This window comes from Prunus avium, chromosome 8 (genome assembly GCF_965620075.1).
Source record: "Prunus avium chromosome 8, drPruAviu1.hap1.1, whole genome shotgun sequence".
NCBI lineage: Eukaryota > Viridiplantae > Streptophyta > Magnoliopsida > Rosales > Rosaceae > Prunus > Prunus avium.
The window spans coordinates 36,054,126-36,073,878 of NC_142291.1; the positions used below are offsets into that span (position 1 = coordinate 36,054,126).

Sequence of the window (19,753 nt, forward strand, 5' to 3'; positions counted from 1 at the left end):
AGAAAGAAAAAAGACAATTACATTTCTCTTGATACAGATCAAACATGACACAAACCTTTGCCAAAGTAGCAAAAAAGGGTTGAGTTAGATATGTTCTTACAAAGTTCTACATCACAGCTTCTGTCAATCTCACCATAAAGCTATTCATTTTAGCCGCCTCCAGAACAATCCATGAAGACTCAAACAACTCATGGAAGAACTCTGCACCAATCTCCTGAGCTGCATTTCTAAATGCCATTCCAAATGCGTTTCCTTGAACTGCCCCGAGTCGAGGTTTCCCACAAACCCCAACTATCAATACCTTTTTCGGCTCTTGTACCAAGCAAGCACAAACCAGAGGTTTCATTCTAGCCCCCTTCTCTCTCAGACCATCCATCAGGAAATAGCAGAATTTAGTCAATGCCTGAGGGTACCCCAACAATTTTGCGTCTAAAGAATCGTCAAGTTTCACCCACCTAAATTTCCTTCCACTTCTTATACAGCCTCTCTTGGTTATTGCCATGCTTCCTTGTCTAAGAATTGCCCTCTGTATCTTAATTGCTTGTTGCATTCCGGCTTTCAGTTTATCAAGATTGCTCAATGACAATGCATCATAAGCCATCCCAAACTCCTTGGAAGCACAAGAACCATTTGATGTCACATACGATTCAAGCAGAGCTGTAACTCCATACACCACATCTGCTGCAGATACCTTTGATCTGTAACCATGAAGCCGCAGAAAGCTCCTGTAGTAGAAATCTGTAAGTCCATATTCGGGTAAAAACCGCTCGAACTCCTCTTTCATCAGCTGTTTCACTTCCTTATCCATGTACTTGTACTTCTGCTGGCAATCCACAAGCGAAAATCCCATCCTTGCAAGAAGAAGTTTAAGCTTCTTCATCCCATTGTCACTCCATGTCTTCAATTTAGTTGCAATGTACGAAGAGCAAAGCATGGAATCGAATAAATTCCATTCCTGCAACAGCATTAGTCTAGGTTCATCTTCATATGTAATTCTAGACGACTGGGGTGCACGAATCTTCGTCCCATCTTTGAGAGTCACAGTAGTCACTGCCTCCAAATTCCCGGAACTATTAATATACTGCTCAAGCTCCATCACCCCAGCTTGGTACCTCTCATCTGTTAACCTCTCGTGCAAAAACTGATCTGTTATCGAAACACAAGCCAACCAAAGCAACTCATTTGTGTTCTTCCTCAAAGAATGTGACAGATCATACATCAAACACCCTGAAGGCTTACCATGAAAAGTACCCAAATGATAATATTTCCTCTTCAGTTCCCTAAAAATCTTGACTGGGTCATTTTCCTGAGACACCTTTCTTCTCTTTCTCGACCCTTCTCCATTTTCCTCTTCTTCCTCACTTTGGCTGTCATCATTCTCATCTTCATCACTGTCGCTGTCCGATTCGGGATCCAGCTCGTCATCACTATTCAAATCACTGGCATTAGCCAAAGCCGAAACATCCTCAATATCATATGCCAAATCTGTCTGCCTCTCATCATCCAAAGTATAGAGCACAACCACGCGATCGTTCTGATCACTCAGGTTATGCAAATGAATCGGACGGTGACTATCAACCACAAAAACACGAGCCCTGGGCCCCAAATTGAGGAGCTTCCTCAGATCCCTGTGGCAACCCCAATTGATTAAGAGAATTGAAACTGGGTTTTCGGACGAAGAACACAGATCGGGCCCTGCGTACTTGTGAATCTCTTGAAACGACGAGACCGGATAGCAGGCGTATCGGACTGAATCGGATTCGAGGACATGGAAGATGATTTTGAGGGCACAGAGAGAATCCACATCCGAAGTCGATGGGAATATGAGAAGAGGAGATTGAGATTGAGACGCCGCCGTTGCCGATTCGCGGAGCCTGGTGTAGAAGGACTCGACAGTCTTCTCTCTCACCATGAGTTCAGAGCTTAAACTCAGTTGGGCATAGAGATTTCAACACTTCTAAGCAAAAGAAAAGATTTTCTGTATATCCCAATTCACCGAAAAGCTAATTTCAGTTTTTTTTCAAACAATTACTCAATCGGGTACACAAATTTGAGGCAAAATAGTCGAGTTTCGAGCGGAATCTAATATGTAAATCTACAAATTGAAGTAAAAAATGAAACGGATTTGCTCCAAGAACATGAATGGAAATCTGAACCCAAGTGAAGTACCTGATATGTGTACGGATTCGAACAATGCAATCGGTTCTCTGTACACGGTTCAGCTATGGCAGATTGGCAATCAGATCTCGGGAGAGGCACAAAGGCTGAGCCCGAGAGAGGGAGGGAGGGAGAGAGAGATAAGGAGAGAGAAAGAGAGGGTTTTATTCTTTTAGGTTTCAAACAACACATCTAAAATTTTCGTTTGAGTTTTTGTTAACGTTTTTTTTAGTGAAATTTGAATTTTTTAAACGAGCCGCGAAACTTTGGCGCTCAATTAGGGAATTTGAGTTGTGTTTGGTACACGAATCCTCTGTGAGCGCCCTTACGCTGGACTCACATTATTTGTTCGGGTGGATCGTGGATGTGAGGTCAGGAGTAGTCTGGTGCAACGGTCACGATTGATTGATCGCTGACAGCGAGGCGACATTGACTGTTGACCCTCTTTTTCTCTTTTGTCGTTTTACGTGTCGGCGGCTCGCACTCTAATGTGAATTATTCTGTAATGAAAAGGAATTCATTGGGACATCATGTGCTGCGTGCCATTTGGCACACGAGAGCTTAAGTACTATTTTACGTGAATTTACTAAAAGACCCTCAACAAGGGAAAAATACTTACCTCCAACTAGTGGGATAGTACTATTTTGCTATCCCATCAATAACATAATAACACGTAAAAAAGTTATCACAAGTATCATTGTGTTATTTGCGGGGAATAGTAAAAAGTGCTGTAACCTTTGCTTGAGAGTTTCTCTCCTCGACCAAGTTAAGGTTGGGTTTGTGCACACAATTTTTTACCCAAATTAATATACAAAACTTATCTATATATATAAAGGGCAGAGAATGGTAAAACATTCAAAATATCAGAAAATGCCCTTAGTTAATGTAAACATTAAGAATTGAAATTATTAATTAAATGAGGATAATACGATAAATTCACACTTTTTCATATTAAAAAAATTAAAATTAAAAGAAAAATCAAATAATGGATTCTATTTTTATGAAACACAACTACCCATAATACTTTTTAATTCTAAAATAAATTTAAAAATTTTATTAAAAAAAGTCTCTCGTAAGCACGTACAGAAAGGCTAGTATCTATTAAAGTATTTCTCTAATGCACTATGGTTACTTGATATTACCAATTCATTAATATTATACTCTAAATTCATGACATCAATCGTATTAATCACGTCGTTTACTCAACATCATGACAATCAATTTTAGATTTTCTTCCATTTCTTATTTTTGAGATGGGGTGCTATGTGAGGCATAATCAATTGAATCGTGCTTGATATAAAACTTCAATCCAAAACTATTTTTTGGAGTTTATCTATAATCTCTAGTAACATGCGAAATGAAATGAATCCAAAAACCAAGACAAATATTGCCGGAATATATAGGAATAGAATCAAAGAATAATCTGTATCTGGTTTTTCCAGCCACATATAGGAATTAAATTGATAATATTCAATGGCACAACGGAGCTAACACAGCTAAATATGAAAAGAAAGAAGAAAAATAGAAGGGAAAAAGGAAAAGAAAGAAAGAAAAAAGATTTCCAATTAGAATGGAATGAAATCTTTATTAATACAAAACACACATGCTCAGATTAAATGAATGCACTTTATAGAAGGTACACCTCATGGACAGAGCCCTTAAAGATATTTACAGGTCCAAACACCTTATAATTTACCCACAAATTCAGAGATATATCAAATATCATTTTCTGCACCATGGAAAGCAGCAACTCTGCAAAATTGAGTCAAGAAAAGAAAAGAATAGAAATGAGACAGAAACCAGTAAGTTGTATGACAATAATGAAACCATAAGAAGTTATGACTGGATGAGCAATTGATGACACACCTTAGCATTGTCATTGGCAGCCTGCTTCCGTGCATCGTGGTACGATGACTGTGAAGGAGTGCCTGGTACTTTCCCTGCCTTCTCCTCCCGCACTTTATTGAAAATGTGAGTGAAACCATCAGCTGATGCTGGATCATTCTCATCCCACTCGCCAAATTTCGGAACAGCAGCACCTTTCTCAGGCTGCCACATTAAACAGCCACATACTCAAGAGAAAGACTTGACAGAATATTGTATCAATTTATCCCAGGAAGAAGACAATTCAGTAACAAGACCATGTATAAAACCACTCCACTTTAAGCCTTGTTGCAAACTACCAGTACAATCATTTTGAAAACCATGGTTCTTGCAACAGCAAGACTTTCTCAATCATCAGTTAAAATAAGTTTTTGAGATCATACCTGTTTACTAGAAATGGCAAATGGACAACATTTTGACAAGTTTATGCTATTATGACAATAAAATGATGGATATGAGGAAGAAAATTTACACTTTCATCACGAGGTTTAAGACGGGATCTTCCAGGAGTACCATGGCTACTTTCATATGAAGCCTTTCCTTCCCAGGAGGGAGAATCTCTCCCTGAGACCCTTGCATTGCGATGGAGAGGTGAACGTTCCACACTGTACTCAGCACTTGGTCGTGCAGGTTTTCGATGGGTTTCACCAGAACTTACTCCACGGCCTCTGTTAGGTTGATTTGCTGCCTCACCAGAAGTTCTGCGACCCAAATTTTCACGATGGGCTGGAGAGTTGGCAAATTGCCTTAGGTCATTATCCTCCCTGCTTCTTCTCCGTTCATGAACTGGTCTTTCTGGTTCAGCTCTAACTTTTGGAGGAGATGATGCGGATGAAGATATATCAGAAAGCATATCCTGGTTCTCTTGGGGGTCATTTGGATTAATCATCTTTCCCCCTGGCCCTGTTCGACCCTTACGAGCCTTATCGAAATAGGCTGTGTAAGGAACATTTTCTTCACCTTCCCAATTCCCAAACTTTGGTACATGTGAACGTTGCTGCACATTAAGAAATAGTGTCATATTTAATATCTAATACATCTAAACACATCCAGTATTCATCAGTCAATATATTTCAGTACATCATGTAGCATCACATGAAGTCTATAAGACCTCTTCTATACACAAGGTCATTCAATGGGTGAGTTAAAGTAGGCAGATGAAACCATGAACAGAAATGAGGCCCAAATTTTCAAGTCGATTTGGAAAAGTATAACAGGCGGTTCTGCATAACCACAACTTGATCTTGCTTAACCACATTATAATAAACATTCAAATAAGCACGGTTAGATCAGATCAGGGAAGAAAAAGGACATTGAGAATCTACTGCAACTCCCTAAACCTTCTCAAAGTAACGCGAAACAATACTTCTTCCACAAGCTTTGCTGGCCATCCAAAGAATGAGAATGAGGTAACAGATGGTGACCTCACTTTTTCAGGTGACCACCCTAAAATGAAGGCAGTAAATGACTGGACAATTAACTGCCCATGGAAATGAACATGTGCCCAAAGATCTACTAGATGACACATACAAATCATATCACCTCCATGATTCCCCATGGGAGTGGTATGGTTAGACTGCATGCCTATGCATTCTAATCAAAGGACAATCAACCTAATGCCTACTTTAAGTTTTTAACAGCATTTACTAGCATCAAACCTGAATTCCTTTAAACTTAGTGGTATTGGACGACTCTCTTGGCACTTTTTCCTTGCTCTACTGAGATGAACAAATGCGAATACAAGAAAGTATAATCTATAGCACCATCACAGAGCTGATGATCAGCTTCCTATAATCAACTGGTTGAGAGAGAGAGAGAGAGAGAGAGAGAGAGAGAGAGAGAGAGAGAGAGAGAGAGAGAGAGAGAGAGAGAGAGAGAGAGAGAGAGAGAGAGAGAGAGAGAGAGAGAATCTAAAAACAAATGATCAAATATCTAACAAGTGACAGCTTTTCAGATACCTACCAGTACTAAAAATTTCATGTATGATACATAAACCAATGTCAACCCACGAATTATTTCATGTCATTTCTCTGAGAATGCCAACATATAGAGGATATCTTATCCAAATTTCTCACCTAGTGTCTCAACATTATCAATTTGGAGACACTGTAAAATTCCTAGAAAACAAATTAACAATGATTTCTCCACCCACATAATTAAAATCTTACACTGAGAAGCCAGAGAATTTCAAATGTGAATTTGCAAACAAGAAGAGAGAGAGAGAGAGAGAGAGAGAGAGAGAGAGAGAGAGAGAGAGAGAGAGAGAGAGAGAGATTATCAAAATCATTTACAGCTTCAACTAACTACTAGCTCTAATACGTTTCAATTATATACATAAAACCCCAGAAAAACTAATATGGCCCCATCAAAAGATTTATTCATCTACGAATTCAGCTCAAGTTTTATGGTCCTTCAAACACGAACTCAACACCACAAATTGAGTAGAACTATTATGCAATATAAACAAAGCTCATGCTCCCATTTTCCAGAGCACAATTCTTATATGCTAATTCAACCCCATGAAAGAAACCCAATAATTCTTTTTTTATTCTTAATTATATATCACATGCACCAGCTCAAAATGTAGATTAATAAGAATTGATAAAGCATTCTGATTGAGCATCCTCTAATCTGTACTACTAGCTACTGCCCAAATAACATACGCCCTAAAATCTCTAATAAAAGAACCCAGATCAACAATATATCCACGTTTGCTACAGACTTTACATGTCAAAAAACTTAGGACAAACCCAGTGTTGCTTGTCAGAAAACAAATAAAAAACAAAGTTTTTAAACCCAAGTCTAATATATGCTCTATTTGAAAGCACATATCTTTTTGGAATCCTAGAAAAGAAAAGAAGCCCTGATCAACATAATGCATAAAATTTAGAATCTCATTCTCTTTTCTTTATCACAGCTTCCTCAGCTAGCAAACAGAAAAATCATACATTCAAAACTAAGAAAGAGAAACAAAAATAAAGCACAATAAACAAAAAAATCTGTGAACTTACTGCCATTTTTCTCTCCACCAGATGTAGAACAAACCCAAGAAATTAATGTCAGAGGACAATCTTTTGGAGAATCTTTTGGAGCAAATTCAAGTGCTGCAACCAAACACACCACAAAAATATCACAACCCCAAAAGCTCGTCCACGAAACCCACAACGACTCACCAAGACAAAAATTATTTTAGAGAGAGAGAGGGAGCTGTAGAGAGAGAAGGGAAGAGTTCCTAGAGGGGTTTATCAACCATTGACGGACGCTACCCGTCATGTTTGACCTTTCTCTATGTAGAAGTCTCTGTTTCTTCTCTGTTCAAACATCTCTCTCAACGAGTTAGAGTCTATGCGATTTCTTCAATTATACGTGCAATGCTATTGGCAGATATTTTTTTATTTATTATCCCCTTGTATAATTCAAAATTATATAATAGCATATTGCCAATTTTCTTTTTCACAAATTATACATTCCTATATTTTTCACTAATTAACATTTGAAAGTAACATTATACATGTATTTCACCACTTCCCTTCTTCTAGTTCTGCTAGCGAAAGTCGCTTATATCCTTGTATATGGTTGTAAATCGAAAGAGTAATCTCTAAATGAGTGTTAGTAACTGAAAAATCACATTATACGTGTATTTTACTGCTTCTCTTCTTCTAGTTGTGCTAACGAAAGTCGTTAATATTCTCGTAAATGGTTGTTAATCGAAATACATTACTCTAAATGAGTATTCAAGTAACTTGAAATGAACATCCAAACATGTTGTCGTAAGCCAGTGATGCATTGTGAAATCACTTCCGAACATTACATTTTCTTTATTTTATATGCGTGTTTGCTGGTTCTCATGTTTTGGTTATAAATTATAATTTAAGATTTTAACTGTGTTTTGGAGCTCCATTTGGTTCATGAAAATCAAATTTTCCTTCTTGTGGGTTGAGGTTTGGAGTTATCGCGGCTGGTTTTAGTGGCGGCTGACTATAAATGGTAGGCAATTGTGAAAACTCAAATACGAAAGGCTGTGTTTGCTTGTCGGCTTCTGTGGAAACATTTCTGATATGACTCATTCTTTTGTCTTTTTCCTAAGTTCCTTTTCAGCTCTTTTATTGTTTTCATTTATCATTATTAGGTTATTATTATTGTAAACCGAAATTATAACTCAATTCACACTGTAATCAGAGTTTGATCATCCTAGTCTTCTTCTCCCAAATTGAAAATAAAAAATAATTTTGCATTATTTTATCGGATTAAGAAGTTTGATTATAATAATTTACCATGTGTAAGATTTCCATGACCAAATCCATATATAGCAGGCTAGTTTGACAGTTGGTCTCCAATATTCCACATGGCTCTTTAATTTTTATAATTTTTAACCCAACGTGGCATGCACTAGCTTTAGCTACTTTCTTATTTGAGAAGCTTTTTATTTGTATTAACTTTTTAATTATCATACATAATACACCATTAATCAACTACGCATTGTGTTGAAAAGTTTTGTTTAGGAGGGGGATTCGAACACGGGTGCAGAGTGAATAACGCATCTGCTCTAACCAACTTCTCTAAGCCCATATCTACGTATTGCTTCCATCTTTCATATAGTTAGGTGGGTTAAGGATCCTCTAGAAAGCCCAATTTGCCAACTAAGTTTTAATTTAATTAACGACAAGTGCCCAAGTTGTGCCACAATGCACCAAATTTGACCTATCTGAAGTGGGCCTGGTTGAAATAAAAACATCTTAATTTATAGAGAAGCCGATTATATGATCTTAATTAAGAACATGTTTGTTGACCATTAAGATTATTTTAGAAAGGTTAAGGAGATACAAGAATACACTTTAAATCATCTTAATATTTCATAAAACAATAAAACACCGTATAAATACTATACTAGCTCCTCGACTCGCTTACGTATATGATAATATTTTTTATTTTTCTCTTATCTTTATTTATGAAGAGTTTTGTTTAGGCATAGGCTTTAAAATAAATAAATATTTACATTTATATAATATAAAAAAATAGAATGAAGTAGTTGTGATTACACTTTTATTTATTAAATGATAATAATTTTTGAATTTATTTAAAATGTAATTGGCCTTTTATGTTATATACCCCATCCGATAAGCTCGACCCAACCATATGTTTTTTCGTAGCCCCATTTGTTCGTAGCTCTTGATGTTGCTCATAACTGCAGTGATAATTGTGGGGACCAAAAATTATTAAGATGTCCAGGTGTCACAATCCAAGGAATACTCTGATTCAACCTTTGATTTGATCCCTCATAATGGGCCTCAAGCTTATTTTGGGCTCCAAGAAGGCCCAAGAAAGTGAGTCAAGATCTCTAATGGGCTAAAAACTATCCAAAATAGGAAGCCCAGATTTACCTAAAACTGGTCCATGAACAACACAAGTTTATTGATTTGATTATCGGAGGGTTTTTAGCCAACACTATACCGGTGCCGTCACACCCGAGATTTGTTTATTCTCTTTGTATGTTACATTCGTAATTTTGTTAGCTTTGCACTGAATGCCCAACTACGTAAAGAATGGTGGAACTTTTGTATGATTATAGAGGCTTTTAGCATAAAGATAGTCTTTTGAACTAAGGGCCATATTGTATTCCCATCATATTTGCCCATTCTTTGGAAAATAAGGAGAAAAAAAAAGAGCACACTTTTGCTACTCTGTATTTTAAACAATTTACTTCTGCAGTCCACTAATCCTTCGTCAACTTTTTTGTTTCTCCACTCTCCGTGCTTTTTCATAAAGTTTTTACATTGAACAAAAACTCACTACTTATTTATTTATCAATCTCATTAGTTTAACTTTCTTCATACGCTTAATATAAAGTATGTGTAGGCCATATACATCATGCATGCCAACGGGTCTAACCCAATAAAAAAGACATTAACTTGCAGACAAGTGGTCTTAAGTTTGAATCTTGATGACACTTTGATAATTATAGAAATCCTCCAAAAGAAAAATACACCACACATGTACACAAACACTCTCAATTGGAGACTCTAACAAGAAATAACTCTCATTTCTCCCCGAAAAACTTACTTGTAACAAGGATAATACTGTTTTACTATTCCCAACCAATAACAGAATGACACTTGGAAAAGTTATCTCACGTGTCATTGCGTTATTGGCTGAAAATAACAAAAAGTGCTATTCCGTTGCGTGCAATTCTTTCTCCAACTCTCCGATGGACATTTATAATGTAGCCCATGGGGCCTATGTTTCTGATAGACATATATGTCCAAAGGACAAAAGCAGCCAAGATTATAATTATTTTTGTTTTATTTTTATTTTTAGGAAGCCAAGATTTCTGTATGGACCTGTTTTCTTGGTCTATGTTATAGCCTTGAACTTTCAAAAATGCCATATAAATAGTCAAATTTTTAGCATGTAAAGTGTGACATATCATACATGTGACAAAATAGTGGCCTTGCTTCAATGCCGAAGTAGCAAGAACTTCTCAGTTCTCAAGAGTCAAGGTCATTTGTCAAGTACATGCAAAACCAGCAAGTTTGTTGTTAAGGAAGACAGAGCTTAAAAAACAAAAAAAAGACAGAGCTTAAAAAACAGAGCAAACCCTCTTTTATTTTCAATTTTATTTTTGCGTCAATTACACTTCAAGTTCTTTGCTTTTGACTGTGCTTACCTTTACTTTTCATCCCTTAATCCTTCTTTGGGCTGGAGAAAAAAACAAAACCCATTTGCAAATCACACCCCCTTGCTAAATTAATTGATTTTCAAAACCAAATTACAACCGCTAGTTATATGAAAAGTCACTGACATGATGAGAAATGGGTTTTTGCAGAAAAGCTTCTTGCTTTCTTCATTTTCGCTGAATGCATAGATCTGTCCTCTTATAAACCCTCATTTTTGGCGATAAAACCAGCTTTTGGCTAACTGGGTTGCCTAATTTTCTTCAAGTATTCTTACCCATCAACGAAAGAATAGATTTTTGGTTGGCAATTTGAGGTATTTATTGCTCCTGTAGAAAGAGCAACTAATAAGTCTGTGTCAGGAAGCTTCTTTCTTGGTTTCTTTCAGTCTCTTCACAAGTTCATGGATCTATGATTTTTCTTGCTGAGAAATGAAACTTCTTTTGTGAGGTGAGTTTAAACTTTTATTACAAGTTGAGCAAAAATCAGAGCTTTGTAAAAGCTGCAGCTAGGTGGGTGTTGTTTGGTAGAAGCAGGCAGAGATGATTCAGCTGTTGTTCTTAGTTCTTTTTGCTGAGGGTGTTGTGGCGTTTCTTCTATTGGTAAAGATTGGGCCATTGAGGGAGCTTGTGATAAAGAGCCTGGATCAGCTCAAAATGGGTAAGGGTCCAGCTACTGTGAAAACCATTGCTTGCACCATGTCTGTGATTCTCCTGTCAAGCTTTATTAGCATTGTTAAGATCCAGAACAAAGGTGTAAAGCTTGGAACTATGTCACCTATGGATCAGGTTCTGTGGAGAACCCACTTGCTTGAGGCTTCATTAATGGGTATATTCCTGCTCATTTTTTCTTAGTTGCTTTGAGTGCTTGCTTTACTATTCAGTTTGTGAACTTCAACAGTTGGATTCTTATTTAGGGTTTCTTTTTTTAGTTGGGAAAAGAGTAGGCCAGCAAGAAATGAGTTTTGTTTCCTGTGAACAAGATTTTAAGGGCTTAAGGCTATCACCCTACGGATTGTGAGAAGGATTCACCCTAAGGCTTTATGATTTTACCATTCAATGGTTCTGCATGTATTGAAAGAATCTTTTGGCTGCGTGTTTAATATTTTTTGTGTGGCTTCTTTAGAGTGTGTGTTGAAATTTGGACATGAAAAACTGGTTCTTTGAATCAGTAGAATCTGATTAAAAGGTATAGAAGTTAGCCTAGAAATCAGTGTTGTTAAGAACTGTTTCTTTCCCTTCTCTTTTTTATGGTTAAATGATGCAATCCCAGCTTACTGGTTAAACAATCAGTGCATTATATATTTCCATGTAAAGTTTGGCAATAGTAAACTTGGTCTACAGACTCTTCATTCCTTCTGATTGCTGCTAGTGGCCCGCCTCTCTGGTCTTGTGCACTTAGCAATTACAGCATCACTTTACGTGTTCCGGAAGAAGTTGCATTTAGTTTACTGAAAAAAGGAATACTTAAGTTGATTATATGGTCTTCTTGAGCAAGTCACAGAAGTGCTTCATGTATGGTGTTGGCTCTGTGATTGATCTCTGACCAGTTGAGAGTAGGTAGACTGACAGCTAACTATATATGCTTTACATTTATATCTAACAACTATTGTTTCTATCCAGTGAATGATCCTTCTTGTCCCTGATACACTTGATCTCACTTACAGGTTTTACCCTGTTTCTTGGCTTCATAATCGATCGGATGCACCATTATTTAAGTAAACTTATTGGACTGAGGAGTAACGTGGGAGCTTCAAAAGAAGAAGTCGACAGACTTCAGAAAGAGACGATGCAGCTTAAAGAAAAGGAAGATAAATCTTCCCAAGAAATCAAGCAGCTGCAAGAAAAAATTTCGACTCTATCAGAGGATTTGAAGAAGCTGAAATTGGAGTGCAAGGAGAAAGATAAAAACATTGAAACTGCTGAAGCCCATGTTGCTGCCCTCCAGAAACAGGCTGCAGATCTACTTCTTGAATATGACCGTTTGTTAGAAGACAACCAAAATCTTCAGACTCAGTCTGTAGGTTACAGGAGCTGAGTAAATTTTGAAAGACAGCCGCAGTTCAAACTTCAAGAATTATTTTGCTTACTGGTGATGTTCTTGTCTAACATCTCATGCCAGAAATGGACGTTGTTTGGTCCTTCATGAGGGAAAGATGGCAGAGTATCTTATTTTTCCCAGTTTTGTTGAAAATTTTGTAATTCTCATGAAATTAGATTTTTCACTTTGTCCATCTTTGCTTTATTCTAAGGCTGATATAAACTTTCTTTCCCTTCGGTTTTCAAGATACCCCTTTCTGATTAATATTCAAATTTAGTGGAACTGGGCATATTTCTAAATTTGACAGATTTTGCAATCTAGAAGTATTTGGTCCAATAAACTTGATTGATGATACTGCTTGATGGTTAATCTGATCATGTCAAATGGGTTTTATAGTAAAGGGAATTTGAATTTGTTAAAGAAATTTGATAATTATCTTTGCTCTGAGGAATGTTCCTCTTCAAAATTGTGCAACATAAATTCAGTCCTTGGGATATATCCCACAGCTCTCATGTCTTGATCCAACTTCTTCAGAAGTAGCATAATATCTTCATGATGTTGGTGGGTCTTATCTTCCATAAGAAAGGCATGGAGCTCTCCATTTACTTCCACAACACTATAGCCAGGCACTTTCTTCGTTCCTGTCTGTTTCATCAACTTCTTCATACCAGCTACATCATCCCACTTCCTTGCCATGGCATAAAAGTTCGAGACCAAAACATAAATTCCCAAGTCATCCGGTTTTAACTCGAGGATCTTCTTTGCTGTGACCTCTCCGATCGACAGCTTCCTATGCTTGTGGCAACCTGCCAGGAGGGCAACCCAAACAGCAATGCCAGGCTCAGTATTCATAGAATCTATTAGCTCATAAGCTTCTTCGACTCGTCCAGCACGAGCCAATAGGTCAACCATACAGGCAAAATGTTTCTCCCCGGGAGGGATCTTGTACTTATTAACCATGATATCAAACCAATACCGGCCTTCTCCTATGAGACCTGAGTGACTGAAGGCTGAAAGAAGAGAAGCAAAAGTAGCATGATCAGGTTTTATGTTCGTCTCCGTCATCTGGAGGAAGAGTGCTAGAGCTTCCTCTCCATGCCCATGAATCCCATAGCTTGCAATCATGGCATTCCAAGAGATCAAATCTCTGGAAACAATCTGATCGAATAGAGCACGAGCATAAGAAAGGGATCCACATTTAGAATACATGTCAATGACTGCAGTACCCAAAACTTCATCAAAATCAAGCCTTTTCAAAATATATGCATGTGTAGATTTACCCAATTTCAAAAATCCAACTTGTGAACATGTTAGAAGTGCACTCACAAGAGACACTGAATCAGGTTCGAATCCACTACCCTGCATCTCTACCAACATTTCAAGTGCATGCCCTGCAAAACCATTTTGAGCAAAGCCAGAAATCAAAGCACCCCAAGAGATTGCATTCTTGTAAGGCATCTTATTGAACACAGAAGAAGCTAGCTCCAAATGTCCATTCTTAGCATACATATGCACAAGGCTGGTTTGAAGCATAACATCCATAGGAAGACCTGTCCGAATCATAAACCCGTGAACAGAGAGACCCAACCTCAAGTCCCCAAGACTTGCACAAGCCTGCACTAACCCCATCAGCACAACCCCATCAAATTCCATTCCCTCATTTTGCATTGTCTTATACATGTCAACTGCTTCTATTGGCCTTCCACTCTGCACAAACCCTGTTACCATTGTTGTCCAACAAACAAGGTCCCTTCTAGGCATCTTATTGAAAACCATCACTGCTTCATCCATCTTCCCACACTTGGCGTACAAATTCAAAACAGATGAACCCACAAATACATCATATTCGTATCCGCAATTCACCGCTTTAGACCATATTTCTTCACCAGTTTTCAAGTCTAATGTGCTTGCACATGCCTTAAGGGCAACAGTGAAAGTCGAGCTATCAGGTCTAACTCTATCTAATATCATATGATGATATAAACTTACGACTTCAGATGGGCAATATTGACGAGAATATGCGATTATGATGGCATTCCATGCATGTATGCCTCTCTGAGACAATGTATCGAACACCTTACGGGCTGACACGATATCGCCAATTCGGGCATACGTTGCTATAAGTCGGGCATAGGAGTTTCCATGAGTAATGGTACCTGTCAATATCATAACAGCATGAATTTTATCTGTGGATGCTTTATCTTTGCAAGATAAGAGGAGAGATCTCAGGCGGCTTGGCCATGGAAGCAACTGCATCTATGCATGGGAAGCCCAAAGCTTCGACTCTGTAACCTACAAAGGTTTCTGTTTATAGCCGTTGCAAAAAGAGGGAAAATAAAGACTTTTGTTTGTATAATTATTTCCAATTTTCTTTTTGCCAGTTCTTTGTGATGTAAAATGTCAAAATGAGTATTATGATAATTATACTCCGACACTCAACCATCTTCAATATTCTTTTGTTTTTAATTTTTATAAAATACCAACATAAGTGAAGCTCATTTATGAATTTGTTGTTAGGTTTCAATTTCGAAATTTGTATAGAATGTCACACTTTGAATTAAACAAAATATCAATTTTGTCTAGTGATATTTTTCTTTATTGAAATAGGTCTTATTTATGAGCTTACATATGAAAAGTCCAATTAGAAACTCTGTTAATTAATGTTAAGAAAAGTCTTAACTCTTAATTTCGTTTAAGGATAAACAAATAGATTATAGTATTTTCCGAAAAAAGAAAAAAAGATTATAGTATTTTAGAGCTAAGGTTCATGAGCAATTGGGGCGTGAAGATTCGAATTTCGTGACCTCTTCCAATATTGAAAAGAGAAATATTAACTAGATTAAGAGCTAGTTGGTGTAGATTGTATTAGTTTAGATGCTTAGATTATATTATTCTTGTTGATAATGATTTTGGGAGGGTATCCAAACCCCACAATATTGGATAAAAACGTCATACAACTTTATTAAAACACCATACCAATCTTTTATTAACAGTGGTTGGTCTTAGCTTTTACTAATCGTTAATTAATTCTTCCGTTCCTCATAATCCATTGTTAAAAAATTAAGCACAAAAATAAGAAAAAAGAATAAGAGAATAAAGTCTGAGGGCTGAAAAGACTTGACCAATTAGATTCTGTTAGTGGAAGGAACCAATTTGGAAAATTATATTGGATTCTTTTGGTCAGTGGTGCTGACGTCTTCCTTCGTTTTAGAGACTTGATCACCAAGGTGAGCATAAAGTTGGCAGTGCCTTATTCTCTCCCCACAAGTTGACTTGTGTTCTTATTAGTCTTTGTGAATTAACGGAGCTACTGATATTCTTTGTTCAAAACTTAGCTGCTGCAGCAAGACATGGATGATCAATCAGACGGCAGACAAGGCAACGGCAGAAATCTGAAGCTACCGGTGCCGGGAAAGCGCAACATACTCATCACAAGCGCCTTGCCATACGTCAACAACATCCCTCACCTTGGCACCATCATAGGCTGTAATTCACTCCTGCTCTCTCTCTGTCTGCCTGTTGTTTTGATTTTCATTTGTATTTGTCAAATGTTAAGTCGTTTATGATTCTATATCATGCATATATGTGGTGCAGGTGTTCTGAGCGCTGATGTTTTCGCTAGATATTGTCGTCTTCGTGGATACAATGCGGTATACATATGTGGGACTGATGAGTATGGGACTGCAACAGAGACAAAGGCTAGGGAGGAAAATTGCACTCCACAGCAAATTTGTGACAAGTATGGCGATGCCTTTTGTTTCTAGTTTTGCCTTGACCTGTTGAAAATGATGCCTCTTGGGTTATGACTTATGAATGAACTTTTTGTGGCTCTCGCATTTGTAGATATTATGCAATTCATAAAGAGGTCTATGATTGGTTCGATATATGTTTCGATGAATTTGGACGCACCTCCACTCCCCAACAGACTGAAGTTTGCCAATCTATTTTCAAGAAACTGATGGAGAATGGATGGCTTACAGAAAACACAATGCAGCAGGTACATATTTATGTGCTGATGTTCATCTAATGTGTAACTCTTATGCTGCATCTTTATTTGCAGAAGAAAGAAACTCACTTTACTGCTAACCTAATGGATGTGTCATTTTCTCTTTCAATGGTTTCGAATTTCAACAACAATCCAGCTCTTTTGTGAAACATGCAATCGTTTCTTGGCTGATCGGCTAGTCGAAGGCAGTTGTCCAGTGCTAGATTGCAATAATGACTCTGCACGAGGGGACCAATGCGATAAGTGCGGAAAGCTGTTGAATCCAACTGAGCTTAAGGATCCTAGATGTAAAGTATGTTTGGCCTACTCGAATTTCATACTTTCTGCCAATGAATCTTGTTGGGATTTGGTTAAAACCTGTTATATATACCTGCTTCTTCTAAACATTCCCCGGTTTTATATATACTTAAAAGTTGCAATCAACAGATATGTCAGGCAAGGCCATGTATACGTGACACAGACCACTTATTTCTAGAGCTCCCACTGTTGAAGGATAAATTGGAAGAATATATCAGTGACATTTCTGTTGCAGGATCTTGGAGCCAGAATGCTATTCAAACTACATATGCATGGCTTAAAGAAGGACTTAAATCCCGATGCATTACGAGGGACCTTAAGTGGGGGGTTCCTGTTCCACACGAAAAATTTAAGGACAAGGTTAGCACTTGATTTATGTAACTGTTGAAGAGTTTACCTTTGTTGATGTATATTTGGTAATTTGCAGGTTCCTTGGGTTTGTTAGATTTCATTTTACATTTGCAGATTGATAACTTTATTTTGCCAATTTTATGATGCTTAGGTTTTTTATGTATGGTTTGACGCACCCATCGGTTATATCTCCATCACTTCGTGCTACACGCCTGATTGGGAGAAGTGGTGGAAGAACCCTGAAGATGTTGAGCTGTACCAGTTCATGGGCAAGGATAATGTCCCATTCCACACTGTAAAAGTTTTCTCATCTCATGTATTCTGGAGTTCAGACTTCTATATCTGCCTGAAGTTTGTATGTGGTTTCCAAAATGCTTATCTGCTGTATAATTTGATTCTAGGTTATGTTCCCATCTACGCTTATTGGAACTGGAGAAAAGTGGACTTTGATGAAGAGCATTAGTGTTACCGAATATTTAATGTATGAAGCAGGTACACACGGGCAAGAATACGCAATGATCTTCGTGGAAGTTTGACATCTTCAAGTTTAAAATCATAATTTATTTCCACTTTTCATTTTCTAACATTGATGGATGATGCAGGGAAGTTTTCCAAGAGCAAGGGTACAGGAATTTTTGGCAATGATGTACAAGATACAAACATTCCTGTAGAAGTGTGGCGATATTACTTGCTAACTAACAGGCCAGAGGTAATCTGTTTTTCTGCAGCCAGCTGCTAGTGATTTCCAGTTCTTGCATTGTATTTGGATATTTGAAAATTCTAATGGTTGTTACTGATTTACGTACTTATTGAATCATGTCATGATTAGGTCTCAGACACATTGTTTACATGGACAGACTTGCAAGCAAAACTAAATACTGAGCTGCTGAATAACTTGGGCAATTTCATTAACCGAGTGTTGAGCTTCATTGCAAAACCTCAAGGTTAGTTAATTAGCGGCTGCAGACATGAAATTGAGAGAAAATTTGCTGAGTTATTGCTTCACATAGAACTTATTGCTTAACTTAAGTCATGCTTCTATGAAAAAAATTCCTGCAGGACTAGGATATGGATCTATTATTCCTGATGCTTCTGGTGCGGAATCACATTCCTTGACAAAAAGGTTTGCAGAAAGAATTGGTATATGTGTGGACCAATACATAGAAGCAATGGAGAAGGTGATTTCTTGTGCAAATGAGTCTTTCGTATATAGCTATTCTTCTATTTTTTCCATTTTTGCAATATGATTTACGAAGAAGTTGCGTTATCTCCGATCGATTTGATATAACAGGTCAAGCTAAAGCAAGCACTGAAAATTGCAATGAGCATATCCAGTGAGGGAAATGCATATTTACAAGTAAGCTCATAAAAGCTAAAGCAAGCACTGAAAACTGTCTTCAAATATTGTTTGCTTACTACATACATGTTCTGATACGTATGCAGGAGAGCCAATTCTGGAAACTTTACAAGCAAGATCAAGCTTCTTGCTCTCTTGTTGTGAAAACTTCTGCTGGACTAGTTTATCTTCTTGCATGCTTGCTAGAGCCTTTCATGCCTTCATTTTCTCTCAAGGTATGACATTATGGTCTTTTGCATCTAACACAGTTTTGCCTCATTATATTTACTCCATTCTACCACCTCACCTTGATGCTTTTGCTTTTCATGATGCATAAGGTGCTGAAGGAGCTCAATCTGCCACCCGAAAATCAATTTTCGCTTCGCGTTGAGAATGGAGATCTTGAGAAGGCAAAGAAACCATGGGAAATATTACCTGCGGGTCATAAGATTGGGACACCAGATCCTTTGTTTAAAGAACTGGTATGCATATACATTTCATCATGCATAATCCCCAGTATCCATTTCAATTCCTTTTTGCAAATGCAATGTAATCATTAAACTTCTTGTTTCACAGAAAGATGAAGAAGTGGAGGCCTTCAGGAAGAAGTTTTCTGGAAGTCAAGCTGAAAGGGTTGCTAAGGGAGAAGCTGAAGCAAGGAAATTAGCTGAGCAATTGGAGCAAACAAAAGTTTAATGCTTACTTTATGATTATATTCCCTGCTGTATGGATGCTACTACACTGGTTATGTAATCTGAATATAATTATTATGAGTTTTAAATACAATGTTTCTAAAACCAAGTAGCTAACTTCTGAATTAAAATTAGCTTCGCAAGAAAAACGTGACAGTTGGTTATGACAGTGTGCCCGTATGAATTTGATCCCCCTCCTCTCCTCGTACATTAAAATAAAATAATTTAGAATATTACTTTGTAAAGAAAAAACCTACATTTTCTCGAATTGCAAATCAAAAGTATTTTGCATAAAGGAAACTATACTTCATAAGAAGAA

At 37.3% G+C, this 19,753-nt stretch overlaps 5 protein-coding genes across 5 annotated transcripts; 2 read left to right on the forward strand and 3 right to left on the reverse strand.

The window, feature by feature from the left end:
• Window position 1: 1 nt before the first annotated feature.
• On the reverse strand, window positions 2-2,351 carry CDC45 (cell division cycle 45). Its single transcript, XM_021958483.2, has 2 exons — window positions 2,170-2,351; window positions 2-1,978 (listed from the first exon to the last, which is right to left on the reverse strand). The coding sequence occupies exon 2, from the start codon at window positions 1,910-1,912 to the stop codon at window positions 107-109; it is 1,806 nt and encodes a 601-aa protein (XP_021814175.1). The 5' UTR covers window positions 1,913-1,978; window positions 2,170-2,351; the 3' UTR covers window positions 2-106.
• A 1,351-nt stretch (window positions 2,352-3,702) lies between these two features.
• LOC110757041 (RPM1-interacting protein 4) lies at window positions 3,703-7,377 on the reverse strand. Its single transcript, XM_021958559.2, has 4 exons — window positions 7,053-7,377; window positions 4,514-5,038; window positions 4,024-4,206; window positions 3,703-3,909 (listed from the first exon to the last, which is right to left on the reverse strand). Exons 1-4 carry the CDS (start codon window positions 7,056-7,058, stop codon window positions 3,880-3,882), a joined length of 744 nt encoding a protein of 247 aa, XP_021814251.1. The 5' UTR covers window positions 7,059-7,377; the 3' UTR covers window positions 3,703-3,879.
• Window positions 7,378-10,581: 3,204 nt separating this feature from the next.
• Window positions 10,582-12,984, forward strand: LOC110757049 (B-cell receptor-associated protein 31-like protein). The gene is made up of 2 exons (XM_021958571.2): window positions 10,582-11,540; window positions 12,379-12,984. Exons 1-2 carry the CDS (start codon window positions 11,255-11,257, stop codon window positions 12,747-12,749), a joined length of 657 nt encoding a protein of 218 aa, XP_021814263.1. The 5' UTR covers window positions 10,582-11,254; the 3' UTR covers window positions 12,750-12,984.
• On the reverse strand, window positions 11,974-15,163 carry LOC110757048 (Tetratricopeptide repeat (TPR)-like superfamily protein). Its single transcript, XM_021958567.2, has one exon. The coding sequence runs from the start codon at window positions 15,006-15,008 to the stop codon at window positions 13,185-13,187; it is 1,824 nt and encodes a 607-aa protein (XP_021814259.2). The 5' UTR covers window positions 15,009-15,163; the 3' UTR covers window positions 11,974-13,184.
• An 846-nt stretch (window positions 15,164-16,009) lies between these two features.
• On the forward strand, window positions 16,010-19,565 carry LOC110756989 (putative methionine--tRNA ligase). Its single transcript, XM_021958503.2, has 14 exons — window positions 16,010-16,238; window positions 16,347-16,491; window positions 16,596-16,749; window positions 16,895-17,050; window positions 17,185-17,415; window positions 17,558-17,701; window positions 17,808-17,898; window positions 18,009-18,115; window positions 18,236-18,350; window positions 18,466-18,584; window positions 18,698-18,763; window positions 18,850-18,978; window positions 19,081-19,224; window positions 19,319-19,565. The coding sequence occupies exons 1-14, from the start codon at window positions 16,103-16,105 to the stop codon at window positions 19,436-19,438; spliced, it is 1,857 nt and encodes a 618-aa protein (XP_021814195.1). The 5' UTR covers window positions 16,010-16,102; the 3' UTR covers window positions 19,439-19,565.
• The last annotated feature ends 188 nt before the right edge of the window (window positions 19,566-19,753 follow it).